The sequence below is a fragment of the Schistocerca piceifrons genome, chromosome 1 (assembly GCF_021461385.2).
Source record: "Schistocerca piceifrons isolate TAMUIC-IGC-003096 chromosome 1, iqSchPice1.1, whole genome shotgun sequence".
Lineage (NCBI taxonomy): Eukaryota > Metazoa > Arthropoda > Insecta > Orthoptera > Acrididae > Schistocerca > Schistocerca piceifrons.
The window spans coordinates 1031338921-1031353823 of NC_060138.1; the positions used below are offsets into that span (position 1 = coordinate 1031338921).

At 41.4% G+C, this 14903-nt stretch overlaps 1 protein-coding gene across 4 annotated transcripts in view; it reads right to left on the bottom strand.

The window, feature by feature from the left end:
* LOC124722968 (probable E3 ubiquitin-protein ligase HERC4) overlaps nt 1–14903 on the bottom strand; it is a 226555-nt gene that overhangs the window by 177400 nt on the left and 34252 nt on the right. For all 4 annotated transcript variants that reach the window (XM_047248172.1, XM_047248237.1, XM_047248297.1 and 1 more), the window contains exon 5: nt 11965–12078. In XM_047248172.1, the coding sequence (XP_047104128.1) occupies nt 11965–12078 (114 nt within the window). The remainder of the gene's footprint in view (nt 1–11964; nt 12079–14903) is intronic.

Genomic DNA, 14903 nt, shown 5'->3' on the forward strand with positions numbered 1-14903 from the left:
TATGTATGAACATCTTAATGTTGTAAAGAAACATTGTAATAATGATGATTTAATGGAACAGGATCTTGGAAAGGTTATAATACATTGTTTGACATGAAAACCATGATAAGTGCCCAGGATGCTGATATTGTTTCATCCACCTCATTGGAACACAGTTCTAACTATGTGGCAACACATATCAGTGCTTTCATTCACGTGTCACGGAGTTATATCGGATAGGTAATATACAGGGTGATTCACAAAAACGTTTACAAGCTGACATGACACATCGGGCATACACCAAAAATCAGCAACCACATATGAACTGGGGGTAATGAACACCACGAGAGGGCACTAAGTTTATGAGAGGGCATTGCTGTGCAAAGACGAGCAGATCACAGGGAGGCCATCACCATTCACAACGTGGAAGCGTTCAGAGTAGTATTGCTGACTAGTCATACGACATAATGGATGGGAAGCCGTGTGATTGTACCGTGCAAAAATCCCAATAAAAAGGTGCCGTACCACACATTATTTGCCACCCTACATCATCGACTGTGCGGAACTGCTTGTTCCATGTGCACAAGCTGGATGCTGGTCGACAATGAACAACACAGACAGATGTGGCAGAAGAAAGAATGCTTGAAAAGTGCAACATACACTGTCAACAAGAGCACTAGGTGCATACCATGCCACTGATATCCCCCAACCCTGTGTCTGGTGTGTTGTACATGATGAAGGACAGCACCCATTTCATTTCCAACGTGTCCAGGCATTGCAAAAACTATCACTATGATATGTGACAAATCAGCTTTACAATTATAGAACACTCTCTCTCTCTCTCTCTCTCTCTCTCTCTCTCTCTCTCTCTCTCTCTCTCTCTAAGTTATTCTATGGAATGAAGTTGCACATGATTTTAGTTTTGTCTTTGAATTTAATTTTATTATGGGTCACTGCATAAGAGATAAAAGATTCTTTTGGTTGAATACCTCATTTCTTTCAGTGCCACATCTAGGCTGCGCAATGGTACACATCAAGTCATTTCTCCATTCAACAATATTTTTGTGAATGTTGTTGTATTTTTTTAATTGACTGATTGCTGATAATAAATTTCTTAAGGGGGCAAATGCACTGCAAGACTGCTGTTAGTATGCCCAACTATATGAACAGTTGTTTACAGGAATAGACATGTATTATTGTTAAGATAGGCTTCTGTGCAACATACATTTTCTCACTCACCAACTGCCAGAGGCGGCCAAGAATTTAACTTGTGAGCCATACCCTGGCTTGCATACCATAGCGCTCAGCCTGACTGCACACTTCCCCCATCGCAGTGTCATGCTATCTGAGCACGAGGAAGGAGGATAGTGTGAACAAAGTGTATGTAGATGGCAAGGCAGTTACATTGATACGACTTATTTCTCAACAACGTAGATCACAAATGAAACAAATTTTCAGTTGTTGTTGTTGTTGTTGTTGTTGTTGTGGTCTTCAGTTCTGAGACTGGTTTGATGCAGCTCTTCATGCTACTCTATCCTGTGCAAGCTTCTTCATCTTCCAGTACCTACTGCAACCTACATCCTTCTGAATCTGCTTAGTGTATTCATCTCTTGGTCTCCCTCTGCGATTTTTACCCTCCACGCTGCCCTCCAATACTAAATTGGTGATCCCTTGATGCCTCAGAACATGTCCTACCAACCGATCCCTTCTTCTGGTCAAGTTGTGCCACAAACTTCTCTTCTCCCCAATCCTATTCAATACTTCCTCATTAGTTATGTGATCTACCCATCTAATCTTCAGCATTCTTCTGTAGCACCACATTTCGAAAGCTTCTATTCTCTTCTTGTCCAAACTATTTATCGTCCATGTTTCACTTCCATACATGGCTACACTCCATACAAATACTTTCAGAAATGACTTCCTGACACTTAAGTTCTATACTCGATATTAACAAATTTCTCTTCTTCAGAAACGCTTTCCTTGCCATTGCCAGTCTACATTTTATATCCTCTCTACTTCGACCATCATCAGTTATTTTGCTCCCCAAATAACAAAACTCCTTTACTCCTTTAAGTGTCTCATTTCCTAATCTAATTCCCTCAGCATCATCCGACTTAATTAGACTACATTCCATTATCCTTGTTTTGCTTTTGTTGATGTTCATCTTATATCCTCCTTTCAAGACACTGTCCATTCCATTCAACTGCTCTTCCAAGTCCTTTGCTGTCTCTGACAGAATTACAATGTCATCGGCGAATTTTCAGTACATAAATCATAATAGTCAGTCAACCAGTTGCACACAATTTTCTTTTCTTTTTTCCTTTTAATGTTGACTGACTATTACAATTTATATAACTGCGTACACAGTTGCTGAGCTGAGAACCACAAAATGTTTAAATTATCAAAATGTTCAGTTTTTTATTTATTTATTTATTTTTTTTTTCTATGCAGAAGACAAAATATAATCTTTATCGGTACGAACGGTTAGGAAATGGAGAGATGCAGATAATTTCACAGATTTTTGTACTCTGATTGCCACATAATTATGACTTATTTAGTTTCATAATTGAAAAACAGCTTTTCACACAAAAATATTGATCAAAATATTTTATCAAATTTGCAAAGTCATTATGGAACCATGGAAACCTGAGGAAAATAATTTAAACATTCCGAACAGTTTTCATATAAAAGGACTTATCTTATAAATGCAAATTAAGTTGCAGATCAATCAGTTCCATCTGTACAAGCACAGGGATGATTTCAACTGAAATGGCAAATGGACTCGAAAACAGATTGGCAGTGTTGTCAGAACACTTAGAAAAGTATCCTTGTAATTCTTTCAAGGTCACAATGACTTCAACAAACTTCATGTTTCCTTCAATACCACTGAGCTTGGGAAACTGGACTGTTTTGTTTTGTTTTGTTTTGTTTCTGCCAGAACTGTCCCTCCTATAATGCAATTTTCTTTACAAATACATCCCGGTCAGATCAGAAATAAGTTGCTTCTCACCTTGCTGTTGGCAGTGTGCAGTCACATTCACTCAAAATGTGACATCTGCAATCCATTTGGATGTTCTGATGTTTGTTCCTGCAATCCTTCTTCATTCATAAATTCAACAATTGGATGTTTTAAATCAAAAAAGCATTCCAATTATGCCCCTTGACTTAACTAACATTCTTTGTTATAACTAAATATATAATGTCTTCAAACTTTTCATTCAATTCTGTATGAAACTTTTGCATCTGGCAGTGGAATAATGTATGCTGTTTCAGAAATTTTACTATTTGCACCACCAATTTCTTCATGGGCTCCTCGCCAGCAGATTTAACACAAAATGCTTCTTGGTATAGCGAACAATGAATGCCATCTGTCGATCATTGTAATCTTTTGCTCTCTCATTGTCCACTAAATCTTTCAATTCTTCCTGCATTGCATTGTAATGTCATTCACTGGCAAATCTGCAGTACCCGTCAATTATGTGACTAAATAATAGATATTTAGAATTCCCGCCAAACCATTCTGTCATTCTTATTCAGTTTTAAAGGCTTATGGTGATAGATCACTACATTGACACTCTTTTTGTGCAAAAAGCCACTGGACCTGTGAACTAACCAGAAAAAAATAGCGAAGGGTAAACAGCACTGACACGATTCTGCTGAATTGAAGAGTGTCAAGCTGATCGAAAAATGAAGCACTCTCATGCCATATTACATACTCCTGAGAAGGGCCGAGCAAAGCTAAGACAGGACAACCCTCATCCCGCACAAGGGGGTCACTTGCAATCTGACATGCCTTCACCACCCCTGAATTAGAGAATGCAAATAGGAAACTTGTTGACATTTTCCTCTGCAAAATCTAATATCTTTGGTGCAAAAGTTGCAAAGCATAGACATTTAAGAGTTCTGTAACATGTGATTCCCACATCATGCTCTTAACAGGAAAACATCAAAGAATTTAGAGTATTCTATTCCATTAACTATTTAATTGGATAGATAAAAAATGTACTCTCCAAGTGGTGGCAAAACACACACAAAAAAGACAGTTGTAATTGACAAGTTTTCAGGAAATTCACCCAAAACTGTGGGTCAGGGAGACTTACCGTACAGGATGAGAAGGAAAGACAGACTGTTGAGGACAGCATTGGATGATATTTGAAAACCTGAGAGCTTAATTGTGGAAGACAGGTAGTATGCAGACAGAGATTAGTGCTTAAACATCACGCACAAGTTAATGAGAGTGAAAAGCTAAATGCATTGTACATAACAGAGACGGGAGGGGGCGGTGAAAAACAGACAGGAAAGATAATGAAAGATGTAGAAAACTAAAACAGAGTGAAGCAAAGAGTAGTTACAGTGAAGAAATGCTGAAATGGAAGTAATTAACATAAATTAAGGCCAGGTGGGTGGCAAGAATCAAGGACATGTTGAAGTGCTAGTTCCCACCTGCGGAGTTCTGAGAAACTGGTGTCTGGGGGAAGAATCCAGATGGCGCTTGTGGTGAAACAAGCGCCAAGGTCATGAATGTTATGTTGTAAAGCATGCTATGCAACAGGATAGTGCAAGATGCCAGTATACACCCTCTGCCTATGCCCTTTCATCCTAATTGATAATTTGGTGGTAGTCATGCCAATATAGAAGGCCAAACAGTTTTTACATAATAGCTGGTGTATGACAGGGCGTTTCGCAAGTGCCTCTCCCACTGATAGTATATGTTTTGTCAGTTACAGGACTATTATATATGGTGGTAGGAGGGTGCATAGAGCACGTCTTGCAGTCACAGGGGTAGGAGCCATAGGGTAGGGAAATGGGTGTAGAGGGAGCATTAGGTCTGACAAAAATATTGGAGAGATTGGGAGGGCGACGGAAAGCTATTCTAGGTGTGGAGGGCAAATTTTCAGACAGAATGGATCTCACTTCAGGGCATGATTTTAGGAAGTTGAAGTAGTTAATTAACACATTCCAGACCACGATAATACTGAGTCACCAATGGTGTGCTCCGAAGCTTTTTGTGGAGGGATCAGCAATACCAGGATAAGATGTGATGCCCCGGAAAATCTGCTTTTTAACTAGGCTGGTGGGATAATTACATGCAGTGAAGACTGAGGTGAGAATGGTGGTTTATTGCTGTAAAGAGTCTGCATCCAAACAAATATGTTTGCCTCAGATGCCAAGGTTGATGGGAGGGATCATCTGACACGGAAAGGATGGCAACTGTCAAAATGTATGTACTGTTGTTTGTTGGTAGGTTTAATGTGGACAGAAGTGTGTAGCTGGCCTTTGATGAGGACAAGATCAACATCAAAGTAAATTGGCATGGGATTTGGAATAGGATCATGTGAAATTTATCGGGAGAAGGTATTAAGAGATTCCAGGAATTTTAACAGGTCAGGCTCACCATGAACCCATATGGTAAAGATGTCATCAATGTATCTAAACCAAACCAGGGGGCTGAAGACCAACAGATCCCAGGAAAGCCCCCTCAAAGCAACCCACAAAAAGGTTGGCATAAGGAAGGAGCCATCCTGGTTCCCATGGTCGTACCCCTGATCTGTTTGTATCTCTGCCCCTCAAAGATGAAGTAGTTTTTGTTAAGAATAAATTTGGTTAAGGTGAGTAGGAAGGATGTCACAGATCTGGAATCAGGTGGGCACTGAATGAGAAAATGTTAAGCAGCAGACAGACCATGTACGTGGGGGATGTTTATGTAGGTGGCGTTAATGGTGACAAGCAAGGTGTGTGGTGGGAGTGGGATAGGCACAGATTTCAGACGATCTAGGAAATGGTTGGTATCTTTGATGTAGGAGGGGAGTCTTTGTACTATGGGTTGCAGGTGTTGATCAAGTAAGGCTAATAAATGTTTGGTGAGCACTTTGAAGCCAGCAACTATAGGTCAGGATGATTGGATTTGTTGATCTTAGGAAAAAGCTATAAGGTGGGGATGCATGGTTTTGGTGAGGTGAGAATTTCTGTGGATTGAGGAGTCAGTCCTTGTGAGGGGCCTGAGGTTTTAAGGAGGGACTGCAAGTCAATTTGATTCACAGGGGATGTGATCTTGATCTCTTCCGAAACATCAAACATTTTTGTTTAGGAAAAAAGCCTCAACTCTTCACTAATTAAGTTCAATGACAGATCACTGACTATGCATGGCCAAGTGTAGAAACTCAATATTAGCCAAATAAATTAAATCTCATTTCACAACTAAAATAAACAGGCGAAAAAAAAGCAATAAGTGACAACACTTTCTTTTTACCAGTATTTCTTCCACCCGCATGAGATACGGGTAAAACGGAAATGCTATCACTTCTTTCATCTGTAATAATGATTTTTTTTTTTTTTTGTGGTTTTAGGGCGCACAACTACAATGGTCATTAGCACCCAGACTAAGTTAGGAATGCACCGCGAGGCACAAGGTTAACAGGGTGTATACATGGACAAGGGAAAAAAATTCCCGGATTTCTTGGTTGAAAAAACACTTTCTCTCGGGTGAAAATACATTTTTCCCCATGTTATGTGAGAGTATACTTTTCCTCGCCACTGTAAAATTTATCAGTCTTTTGAATGTTTATGGTTTTTATACGCCGATGTAGAATTTCCCGGCACTTTAGAAAACGAAACTTGGGGAGGGGGGCTGGCTGCATATTTTCGTGTTACGAAGATATAAATTCGAGTTCTACCAAACACCGCACGTTACTTTCCAAGGCATTGAAATCGAGATTGCGACGCGCTTTTGTAAGCCAGTCATAGCTCAGGTCATGTGATCTCGCCAGCTGACGACAGCATAGGACATGTGATGTAGGCAGCCAATAGCAGGATCACTCTTCAGTAACGCGAACACACAAATAATAAAAGTTGATGGTTTAAATTAATATACATAGTACTGCTACAAGAAAAACAGAGGTTTCACACATAATCGTAATCTCGAAGATTAATAAGCTGCAAGAGAAGCTAAGCTCCCACATACAATGTTTATCTTTTCTGCGCGTGTTACACTTTAAGATATATCACGCAAATGTGCCACCAAAATTTTTAATAATGATGTAAATGTCTGATCTTCTGGGCTCCAAATTCTTCTAGATGGTCGTCCTCAAAGAGTTGATTTTTAATTGAGAGTCAAATGCTCTGTGATTTAAGAAATTCGTCGTACATTCTTGCATATAGTTCATTTTGTCTAAAAGGAAATTTACTTTGAAAGTAACGCTTTTAAAACCACCATCCGCAATGTTTTCCCCTGACCTGTTAGAAACGGATTCGTTTCAGCAGTTGCCAGATAGCGCCAGGTAACAGGTGCCACCGCTCTTGCACAGCTACGATGACACAGGAAGCCCGTATGTTCGTACATGTAAAACATTAAAAGCTCTTGCTCTATGTCACAAAAGAAACAAGATATCAGAGGACACGTGAAGTTCATCAGAATTTCGTGAACCATACTAAAATGCATAATTGAGCTTAAAGTGTACATTCGTATGTCCAGATTCGGTTGTAAATTTTCTTGAGTACCAGTACTGTATTATCTCATGTTTGGTTCTTTATTATGGCATAATGCCATGCGAGCTAGAAGATGGAAAACGTGCACTTGAAATGCAGCGAACAGCTGAAACTAGCCAACAGTGTGAAATTAAACCATTTCAAATAAACTGACTGCCTCAGCGCAAAATATTAATAAAAGCCAAATATCTTTATCAAAGCGACAAAAATAACTCCATTGTTCTGCAAGGTGATAAATGCTTGACTGTCAGAAAGGTGGAAATAAAACATGAAAATAATAACATATTTTAGCCTTCCAAACTATGCAAACGTATTTTAATTCATTTGATAGCTCCCGGGCACAGAGATCCGTTTTGTTTTCATTTGATGTGAGAGCAATGAATGAAGAGGAAACAGCAAAATCACTAAACGTAACCACAGGTCACGTGAAGACTACCCACCTCCCCACCACAACTCAGACTGCTCTGTACATCAGCCCCGGATCTATGATATTTCCCAACCAGGCAATACTTGATAGTGGTGCCCAGCCACACATCCATAGCCAGAAGCGGGAGAAGGTACTACCCATACACGACTCAACTGCGCATGCACAAGAGCCCGCCCTCAACTCCTCAAATGAATGTAATGTCAACAGCTGTCACGTCACGCTGATCGGAGGCAACTTGTCGTTATGAATCACTGCATAGTCTTTCTAAATCGTTTGGCACACTTTGCTGTTGGAGACGCTTGTATGAGCACTATGTTTTGTTGTTGTATATGGCGGATTTCCTTTGCGGCTTAAGTTTTATTTTCATTTTTTCTTCCTCTTGTTAATGTTTTGTTGCTGCAGTATTATCCTGCAGACGTGGGATACAGTAATATCCTTTGTTGGAGTATTGGTTCTTATCAGTCAAAATAAAAAAAAAAATTAACTGAAAACTAAAACAATGAAACATTCCCAGAATTCTAAGAAATTCCCGGGTTTTTCCCGGTTTTCTCCCGGATGAAAAAATTTCCGGGTTTTTCCCGGATCTCCCGGTTGTCCTGGGTCGTATACACCCTGAAACAGCAACTAAAAGGGACAATACTATAAAAGACACACAGGCAGAGGAAAAAAAAAATGACGATGGCTGAACCGGCAGTGTCCAATTCGTAACCGGGCCAAAACGACCTCCTCCCGCCGAGAAGGGTGTGAAAAGGACGTCCAAGCCGTGGGAAGAGGTTTCAAGGCCCAAAGCTTGTTGTCCGTAAGTGCAGCCCAATCAGCATGCCACAGCGACAAAATGCGCTGACAAATGACCCTGCTACAATCTGATGAAGGGACACAACAAGAAGCTGTCCGACGCTGGAGGACCGCAGCATTGGCTGCGGCATCTGCAGCTTCGTTCACAGGGATACCGACATGGGCAGGAACCCACATAAAGCTAACTAACCGGAGAACCGTCCAGCAGCTGCTGAAGAGAGCATTGGATCCGTTGCACGAAAGGGTGAACCGGATACGATCACTGAGGCTCTGGATGGCGCTTAGGGAATCGGAGCAGATGACATAAGCAGAATGTCGGTGGTGGCAGATGTAAAGAACAGCCTGGTAGAGGGCAAATAGCTCAGCTGTGAAGACCGAACAATGGCCATGGAGCCAGTATTTGAAACTGTGTGCCCCGACAATAAAAGAATACCCGACACCGTCATTGGTCTTAGAGCCATCTGTATAAATGAAGGTCATATTAATGAACTTCGAACGAAGTTCGACAAAACGGGAGCGGTATACCAAACCAGGGGTAACCTCCTTTGGGAGCGAGCTGAGGTCAAGGTGAACGCGTACCTGAGCCGGGAGCCAAGGTGGCATTTGGCTCTTGCCCACTCGAAAGGCTGCAGGGAGTGCAAAATCAATGTGCTGAAGGAGGCGACGAAAGCGAACTCCAGGAGGTAGCAGGGCAGAGACATACAAACCATATTGACGGTCGAGAGAGTCGTCAAATAAGGAACGACAAGACGGGTGGTCGGGCATTGACAGTAGCCGACAGGCACACCGACAAAGCAGTATATCGCGCCGGTACGTTAGTTGCAATTCACCGGCTTCAGCATGAAGACTCTCAATGGGACTAGTATAAAACGCTCTGATCGCAAGACGTAAACCCCGATGTTGTATGGACTTGAGGCGGCGTAAGATGTATGGCTGTGCAGAGGAGAATACAAAGCTCCCATAATCCAGCTTCGAGCGGACGATCGACCGATATAGGCGAAGTAGGATGGTTCGATCCGCTCCCCACGACATACCACTGAGAACACGGAGGACATTTAGAGAACGGGTACAACGGGCAGCCAAATATGACACATGTGGAGACCAGTTAAGTTTCCTGTCAAATGTAAGACCTAAAAATTTTGTTGTCTCCACGAATGGGAGAGCAACGGGACCAAGTCGTAAGGACAGTGGGAGAAACTCTTTGTAGCGCCAGAAGTTAATACAGAATATCTTCTCGACAGAAAAACGGAAGCCATTGGCGACACTCCAGGAGTAAAGACGGTCAAGACAACACTGAAGACAGCACTCCAGTAAACATGTACGCTGCGCGCTGCAATAGATTGTAAAATTGTCCACGAAAAGGGAGCCTGATACATCAGCTGGGAGGCAATCCATTATTGGATTGATTGCTATGGCGAAGAGAGCGACGCTCAAAACTGAGCCCTGTGGCACCCCATTCTCCTGGCGAAAGGTGTCGGACAGGACAGAACCCACATGTACCCTGCATTGTCGATCCATTAAAAAGAAACAAATAAAAAGAGGGAGGCGAGCGCGAAGGCCCCATGTATGCATGGTGCGGAGAATACCCGCCCTCCAACAGGTGTCGTAAGCCTTCTCCAAATCAAAGAACACAGCCGCGGTCAGGCGCTTCCGCAAGAAGTTATTCATAATGAAGGTCGACAAGGTAACCAGATGGTCAACAGCAGAGCGGCGCCCACGAAATCCACATTGTACATTGGTAAGTAGGCGTCGAGATTCGAGCAGCCAAACCAAATCAGAGTTAACCATTCGCTCCATCACCTTACAGACACAGCTGGTAAGCGAGATGGGTCGATAACTGGAAGGCAAGTGCTTGTCCTTCCCCGGCTTAGGAATCGGTACAACAATAGACTTGCGCCAGCATGTAGGAACATGTCCCTCAATCCAGATGCGATTATAAGTACGAAGAAGAAAACCTTTACCCGCAGGAGAAAGGTTCTTCAGCATCTGAATATGAATAGAATCAGGCCCTGGAGCGGAGGACCGTGACTGGGCAAGTGCATTTTCGAGTTCCCGCACGGTGAATGGGGCATTATAACTTTGAAGATGCGAGGAGCGGAGTTAGGTGGCCTAGCCTCCTCTGCCTGTTTTCGGGGGAGGAAGGCAGGGTGGTAATGAGCGGAGCTCGAAACCTCTGCGAAAAAGCGGCCGAAGGCATTGGAGACATCCTCAGGGGCCACAAGGACATCATTCGTGACTGTTAAGCCAGAAACTGGTGAGTGGACCTTAGTGCCAGATAGCCGGCGCAGGCTACCCCAGACAACAGAAGGAGTAAAACTGTTGAAGGTGCTTGTGAAAGCAGCCCAGCTGGCTTTCTTGTTGTCTTTAATAACACGACGACACTGCACACGTAATCGTGTAATAATGATTTGCTAATGTGGAGAACTTGCACTATTGTTCAGAGTCCACATTAAACTATAGCCTCTCTTGCCCCCCCCCCCCCCCCCCCCACACACACACACACACAAAAAGAAGAAGAAGAAGAAGAGAGAGATAAATGGGCTGAGTCAGTCAATTAATAAGGTCAGCAAAAGGCAAGGGCATACCACTTCCAATAAGACCACATCCAGTAAAGCTCTGTGACATTCAAACTAACCTTCAGGCTGAAGATAGCCTTACTTTACCTTTTTTCTGACTTAGTTTAAACTATATTTTCAGAAACTTCCTAGCAGATTAAAAATTTATGCCAGTGTGGAACACAAAGCAGGATCTTTGCCTTTCACAGGCAACTGCTCTATGACAGCTATCCAGGAGTGACACAACCGTTCTTGATAAATTCACTTCTTCCAGTATCTTTCTCCTACTTCACAAATTTCATGGAGTGTTCCTGCATATATTGTAGAACTAGCATTCCTGAAAGAAGGACACTGTCATCCAATCTGACTTACAGTTTTAATCTGCCTTGGTATTTCAGTTCAACACGCACTCCATTGCATAGTGATAATTTATTACAGATACATATTCAAATTTCATTTCAAAAAATATCCGTATACAACTAGATGTGCAAATATGAAATTTTAGAGATAAGAAAAAAGAAACAGTTTTATTCATTGTTTTCAAAAATTCTGATTGCAGTATTTCAAAGAAAATTGCACAGAACTGCAATCATCAGCAACAAATAACTGTTTCAACTCAAGTGTAATGTCATTTTGCAATATCAATCTCTTGCAACAACTGATGTATTACTACTAACATTATGGAACATGTTATTTACTGATGAGAAGTTTTGCTGTACTTACTGTTTGTCAAGGCTAGGCAGTGATTGTGTCCAGAGGTTATCTGTACAACATGTGATGTTGCTAATGCTTTAATCATTTTTGGCAGTGGCTGTGAAACACAGTCCAGGCCAACACCTGCAATAAATAAAACACACTTAGATCAGTTGCTACACCCATGAGTGAAAAATCTATTTATCATCAGGCATTGCACAGTGAATCTGGATATTCACATGAATATCCAGATGAATATCTGGTAAGAGGTCATCTTCAACAGGTGCATTTACTAACTATTTAATTTTATCTGTCATTTGTTTCATCAACACAACTATAGTTAACTACAAAAAACATATATAAAAACTACTTCCATCCATGTAATATGTCTTTGGGTTATTGATTTTATTAATGTTTACTTAAGATGAATGAATGGACTAAGAGGTATGGAGAATGAACTTGTGTTTTAGTTATTTTGCATTGCAGTCTGTGGTAACCTGTCAGCAAAATTCAGTGAGTGAGGACTCTGATTACAATGTCACCTAATTTTAGAGATCCAACTGTTGACACAATCAGATCATTCCCTGTTTAAAACATTAGCACAATGAAGTCCACAGGCAGTCAAATATACAGCTTAACTATTTCAGCCTCATCAAGCAGCACCAACAACGGCGTGAAGCCACTGATCTTTGTGCTGTCAGTTAGCTCTGATGGTTCACAGCTTCGAACTGGATCTGCCAAAATGAGACGGAACAATGGGTGCCATTGCTTGACACTCCAGCCAGTCTAAAAATATCATTAAAAATCTACCTTAAGCACCTCAACCACCTACATTCTGTGGCCTGCCAGTTCATAAGAAGGACACGGAAGTATCACAGACAGTTTCTCAATCACACAGTGTACAATAAGTGTCTGCACTAGGACTGGTCATGTTAATAATAGACACACAATAATTCTTTAATGACCAGATACAATTTATGCTGATCGGATTATTCAACACTAGTTGTAACCAATCAGGTCAAGTAACCTCTCATCATTCCGTACCAATTACATCTTTGAGTGAAAATACTAAAACATTAACACTTGGTAGATTATTTACACTTTCTACTGCTGGACTCAACACCGGCCGTCTCTCCTGAGAAATTTTCTAATATTGCAGACCCTAACTTCTACAGATCAGAGGTGCTAGCTCTTCTAGTATTATTAATGAGCAATCTACAAGTCAAATCTCATGAAAATACTGTAATCTAGATTCAACATTTCTTCCGTTGCTATGGTTTCCACAGGTCTCACACTCTATACCAGATCAGTAAAGAGTGCAATTATCACAGCAATATCACTAATTTTTTGTAATGTCCAATTGTTTATACAACATTTTCTCATAATTATGGTAATAATTTAGGCTATTATGACAATCCTTAACCACAATTCTCAGTCAAAATATTCCCGTTCACAAAGATCACTCTCTGTAACATAAATTTTCATTTTTTGTAAGTAATACTTTTCAAAGATATGACACCTTGTGGTAATTTCGTGTAGCCCAAAAGATCACTCAGTCATTCAGATTAAATCATCTTGTTTAGTTGGGTAGATTAATATTTTATTGAAAGTAAATGGTGTGGGTTCCTGTAGTCATGTCCTAGTTCATGAACCACGGGCAACATATGAGTGGCCAAGTAAGTGGTCCCGACAGTCGGGATACCAGTTACCTTGGAATAAGGCTGGGCATCTCGGACATATTCTGAGTCGTGGTCACCTTTGTGCTCATACGGCAAAGACTACCAAATCCACCGGTTAGTCCCTCAGCCGTTAGGGGTAAAACCCAATGGGACTCGGGGCAAGTAAGGCCAGCAACCTGCTTCCCTGGTACATTAAATATGATGCTGGCAACAATCAGAGCAAAATGCCTCGGACCTTTGGAGGTGACGGAGTCCCAACTCTAACTGACAAACCAGGGACTCCTAAGATACGACTTGGCAAACAAATGGTAATGAGATGGGGAGCTATTAATATCAATGGGGGCTACTCTGGGAAGAAGGTAGAGCTGGCAGAGGCTGCAAGTAAGATGGGGCTGGACGTTTTAGCTGTTAGTGACATTCGGGTAAGGGGTGAGAAAGAAGAGGAAGTGGGAGAATACAAGGTCTACCTGTCAGGAGTCAAAGCAGGAATAGCACAATGGGGTGTAGGGCTTTACATCAGGAAAGAAATGGAACCCAGGGTAGTTACAATAAGGTATGTAAACGAACGACTGATGTGGATAGATTTGACAGTGTCTAGCAAGAAAATTAGGATTATGTCAGTATATTCGCATTGTGAAGGGACAGATCAAGATAAGATGGATAGCTTTTATGAGACACTCAGTGATGTAGTTGTTAGAGTAAAGGACAAGGACAGTGTTCTGCTCATGGGTGATTTTAACGCCAGGATTGGAAATCGAACAGAAGGGTATGAAAAGGTTATGGGTAAATTTGGAGAGGATATGGAGGCCAACAGGAATGGGAAACAACTCTTGGATTTCTGTGCCAGTATGGGCTTAGTAATCACAAACTCCTTTTTTAAACATAAAAACATTCACCGGTATACTTGGGAAGGCAGGGGAACCAGATCTGTCATTGACTATATAAGAACAGATCAGGAATTCAGGAAGGCTGTGAGGGACACACGTGTATTCAGGGGATTCTTTGATGACACTGATCATTATTTAATCTGCAGTGAAATTGGGATTGTGAGGCCGAAAGTGCAGGAGGTCAGGTCCATATGTAGGAGGATAAGAGTGGAGAAACTTCAGGATAAGGAAATCAGGCACAAGTACATAACAGCAATCTCAGAAAGGTACCAGTTAGTTGAATGTAGTCAATTACAGTCATTGGAAAAGGAATGGACAAGGTACAGGGACACAGTACTAGAAGTGGCTAAAGAATGTCTTGGAACAGTAGTGTGTAAAAGTAGGATGAAGCAAACAGCTTGGT